The sequence below is a fragment of the Podarcis melisellensis genome, assembly GCF_964234715.1.
Source record: "Podarcis melisellensis genome assembly, chromosome: W".
Lineage (NCBI taxonomy): Eukaryota > Metazoa > Chordata > Lepidosauria > Squamata > Lacertidae > Podarcis > Podarcis melisellensis.
In genome coordinates this window covers 5,730,523-5,735,522 of record NC_138535.1, presented here as the reverse complement: position 1 = coordinate 5,735,522, position 5,000 = coordinate 5,730,523, and the positions used below count along the sequence as shown (strand labels likewise).

At 34.0% G+C, this 5,000-nt stretch overlaps 1 protein-coding gene and 1 pseudogene across 3 annotated transcripts in view; both read right to left on the bottom strand.

Annotated features, from left to right (window-relative positions):
• Positions 1 to 1,134, bottom strand: part of LOC309361201 (coiled-coil domain-containing protein 183-like) — a 23,797-nt gene extending 22,663 nt beyond the window's left edge. For both annotated transcript variants that reach the window (XM_081896139.1, XM_081896140.1), the window contains exon 1: positions 1,005 to 1,134. In XM_081896139.1, coding sequence (XP_081752265.1) covers positions 1,005 to 1,074 — 70 coding nt within the window. In that variant the 5' untranslated portion in view covers positions 1,075 to 1,134. The remainder of the gene's footprint in view (positions 1 to 1,004) is intronic.
• Positions 1,135 to 2,948: 1,814 nt separating this feature from the next.
• Positions 2,949 to 4,363, bottom strand: LOC309361264 (large ribosomal subunit protein eL39 pseudogene; annotated as a pseudogene). The gene is made up of 3 exons (XR_014173426.1): positions 4,325 to 4,363; positions 3,816 to 3,919; positions 2,949 to 2,997 (listed from the first exon to the last, which is right to left on the bottom strand). The product of XR_014173426.1 is annotated as a large ribosomal subunit protein eL39 pseudogene (transcript).
• Between the last annotated feature and the right edge of the window lie 637 nt (positions 4,364 to 5,000).

Sequence of the window (5,000 nt, the reverse complement as noted above, 5' to 3'; positions counted from 1 at the left end):
TACTATTGGTATTATAATTATCATATTATTATAATATTATAATATTATAATAAATACTTATATTATTGGTATTGTTCTTATTCTTCTTCTTATTACATAGAGATAATATATTAATAATCGGAAGGAAGAATAGAATAGGAATTGTCGCATTATCGGAGATATTTTTATCGATCATCCTGGATTTACGCCGGGGGATAATTGTTACCTAATTATTCTAATGATTCTAACGATTTGATCCCCAGGATCAATCATTTTTCAATCCGGCCTGAGCGAGTTCATTCATTATTATTAATCTTATAATATTAATATTAATAATAATAATATTTCTCCCTTGCGATAGAATAATCGTGCCGTGTTCATTCATTAATGATTATTAATCTAATTCTTATAATGATTCGATCCCTAATAATTCTGATTATTCTAATGATTCGATCCCTAACTATTCTAATTCTTCTAATGATTCGATCCCTAATAATTCCCTAATAATCCCTCATAATTCTAATTCTTCTAATGATTCGATCCCTAATTATTCTGATTATTCTAATGATTCGATCCCTAACTATTCTGATTCTTCTAATGATTCGATCCCTAATAATTCCCTAATAATCCCTCATAATTCTAATTCTTCTAATGATTCGATCCCTAATTATTCTGATTATTCTAATGATTCGATCCCTAACTATTCTGATTCTTCTAATGATTCGATCCCTAATTCTTCTAATAATTTGATCCCTAACTATTCTAATTCTTCTAATGATTCGATCCCTAATAATTCCCTAATAATCCCTAATTATTCCAATTCTTCTAATGATTCGATCCCTAATTATTCCAATTCTTCTAATGATTCGATCCCTCATTCTTCTAATGATTCCAATGATTTGATCCCCAGGATCAATCATTTTTTCAATCCGGCCTGAGCGAGTTCATTCATTCATGATTATTAATCTTATAATATTAATAATATTAATATTATTAATATTATTATTAATAAGAATATTAATTACCTTGCAAGTGGATGATGGCCTGAAGGCCGTCAATCTGCTCCCGGACGTCCCTCCTCCTGGCGAACCGCATGGCGGGCGAGTGAGGGGCGTCCCCAAGGGGGCGGGGCCAAGGGAGACCCGCCCACGGACGCCCCTCTGTGAGGTCACAAGAGGCGGCTGTGACATCACAGGGTTCCCTCTGGGCGTTCTAGGCTGGTTAATGCCGGGATGATTGACAGGGGAGGCGGGGAAAGGGTGAGATAGTCCCACCCGCTGGATGATGGACAGGGAAGGAGGGTCTAACCGAATCCAGGAATGATTGACAGGAAGGCGGGGCCAGGGTCTGCTGAATGATTGACAGGGTCCTCTAGTCCCATCCACTGAATGATTGACAGGTAAGGCGGGGCCAGGGTCCTCTAGTCCCACCCACTGGATGATTGACAGGGAAGGCGGAGCCAGGGTCCGCTGAATGATTGACAGGGTCCTCTAGTCCCACCCACTGAATGATTGACAGGGAAGGCGGGGCCAGGGTCCTCTAGTCCCACCCACTGGGTGATTGACAGGGAAGGCGGAGCCAGGGTCCGCTGAATGATTGACAGGGTCCTCTAGTCCCACCCACTGAATGATTGACAGGGAAGGCGGGCCCAGGGTCCGCTGAATGATTGACAGGGCAGGCGGGTCCAAGGTCCTCTAATCCCACCCACTGAATGATGGACAGGAAGGCGGAGCCAGGGTCCGCTGAATGATTGACAGAGAAGGAATGATTGACAGGGAAGGTGGAGCCAGGGTCCGCTGAATGATTGACAGGGAAGGCGGAGCCAGGGTCCGCTGAATGATTGACAGGGTCCTCTAGTCCCACCCACTGAATGATTGACAGGGAAGGCGGGCCCAGGGTCCGCTGAATGATTGACAGGGAAGGCGGGTCCAGGGTCCTCTAATCCCACCCAATGAATGATGGACAGGAAGGCGGAGCCAGGGTCCGTTGAATGATTGACAGAGAAGGAATGATTGACAGGGAAGGTGGAGCCAGGGTCCGCTGAATGATTGACAGGGAAGGCGGAGCCAGGGTCCGCTGAATGATTGACAGAGAAGGAATGATTGACAGGGAAGGTGGAGCCAGGGTCATCTAGTCCCACCCACTGAATGATTGACAGGGAAGGAATGATTGACAGGGAAGGCGGAGCCAGGGTCCTCTAGTCCCACCCACTGAATGATTGACAGGGAAGGTGGGGCCAGGGTCCGCTGAATGATTGACGGGGAAGGCGGGGCCAGGGTCCTCTAGTCCCACCCACTGACTGATTGACATTGATGGAATGATTGACAGGAAGGGGGAGCCAGGGACCTCTAGCCCCACCCACTGAATGATTGACAAGGAAGGAAGGGTCTGCTGAATGATTGACAGGTAAGGAATGATTGACAGGGAAGGCGGGGCCAGGGTCCTCTAGTCCCACCCACTGAATGATTGACAGGGAGGGCGGAGCCAGGGTTTATCCTGGAATGATGATGATGATAATGATATTAATAAGAATAATAAAATAATAATAATAATAATAATAATAGACTTATAGACTAAAACGGCAACTTAATCCAGAATAATAATAATATTAATAGACTATTATAGACTAAACTGGCAACTTAGTCAATAATGCTAATAATAATAATAATAATAATAATAATAATAATAATAATAGACTATTATAGACTAAACATAATAATAATAATAATAATAATAATAATAATAATAATAATAATAATAATAGACGATTAATGAGCTTCTCTCCACCGGCCACAAGAATTCAGCCATTACGCAATGCTTTCCGAAATTCTGTTTTTTATTCATTAATATATGCAATTAACAAAGATGCATTCCAAAAAATGGGTTTTTCACTCGTTAATATTGGTAATTAACAAATATTTCTACAATTCCAGCTCTGATAATGCGAGATAATCTTGGAGCTATTGACCTTACAGGCCCAGCTTGGTCCTCCTCCAGTTTCTCCTTTTGGAGTTGTACCTGGAAGAAAATAATAATAATAATAATAATAATAATAATAATAATAATAATAATAATAAAATTACAACAACAATAACAATAATAATAATATAAAAGAGTAACAATAAGATATAATAAATAATAACATATAATAAAAACAATACAATAATAATAATATGATAGAATGATGATAATAATAATAAATAATAATAATAAAATTACAACAATAACAATAATAATATAAAAGAGTAATAATAAGATATAATAAGTAATAAAAGATAATAAAAACAATACAATAAGAATATGATAGAATAATAATAATAATAATAATAATAATAATAATAATAAAATTACAACAACAACAATAACAACAATAATAATAATATAAAGGAGTAATAATAAGATATAATAAGTAATAAAAGATAATAAAAACAATAGAATAATAATAATATGATAGAATGATAATAATAATAATAATAATATTACAACAATAACAATAATAATATAAAAGAGTAATAATAAGATATAATAAAGAATAAAAGATAATAAAAACAATAGAATAATAATATGATAGAATGATAATAATAATAATAATAATATTACAACAATAACAATAATAATATAAAGGAGTAATAATAAGATATAATAAATAATAAAAGATAATAAAAACCATGCAATAATCATAATATGATAGAATGATAACCAATAACGATGATTGATTATTGATTATAACGAGGACGAGGGAAGTTGAGAAAGGCAGAATATTCTGAGGCTCTCAAAGGCAAATCCCCAGAGCTAACTAATCACAATTATTGATTATTGATTATTGATTATTGGACCTGATTGGATTGCCGGTTTTCCTGCGGATCCATTGCGGGATCGGCCGGTTCTGCTTCTGTTTTTTGGCCAGAAATCGCTTGATCTGGAAGCTCTTGTGGGAAGACTGGCAGGTTGGGAAGGAAAGAGAGAATAATAATAATAATAATAATAATAATAATAATAATAATAATAATAATTATAATAATAATAAAAGAATATAATACTAATACTAATACTACTAATAATAATAATTATAATAATTATAATACTGATAATAATAATAATAATAATAATAATAATAATAATAATAAAATACTAATACTACTACTACTACTACTAATAATAATAATAATAATAATAATAATAATAATAAAAAAATACTAATACTACTACTACTACTACTACTACTAATAATAATAATAATAATAATAATAATAATAATAATAATAATAAAATACTAATACTACTACTACTACTACTACTACTACTAATAATAATAATAATAATAATAATAATAATAATACCTCACCTGGGCGGCCTCCCTGGCTTCGGTGGTGTCCAGAGTCATGAGTCGCACGCCTTGCAGCTCAACCTGGTAGACTTCCACCCGTCGCTGCAGGTCGTCCAGGATGACGGGCAGGTGGGCCAATTCCTGAGGGGGAAATAATAATAATAATAATAATAATAATAATAATAATAACATTAATAATAATAATAATAATAGTAATGGTAATAACAACAATCATATTTTGTTCTTTCCTTCCTTCCTTAATTCCTTCCTTAATTAATAAATAATAATAATAATATTTTGTTCTTCCTTCCTTAATTCCTTCCTTAATTAATAATAATAATAATAATAATAATAATAATAATAATTTGTTATTTCCTTCCTTCGTTCCTTCCTTAATTCCTTCCTTCCTTCATTAATTAATAATAATAATTATTATTTGTTCCTTAATTCCTTCCTTCCTTAATAATAATAATAATAATAATAATAATAATAATAATAATAATAATGTTTGTATCCCATCAGTATTCTTCTGACTTCGCCATTTTAATGAATTGATTTATTTTCCGTAGGAGGGAGGGAGGGAGGGATGGATGGATGAATTAATCATTAATTATTAATTAATTATTAATTAATTATTAATTAATTATTAATTAATTATTAAATAATTAATGAAGGAGGCAGCCCTCACGTCTCT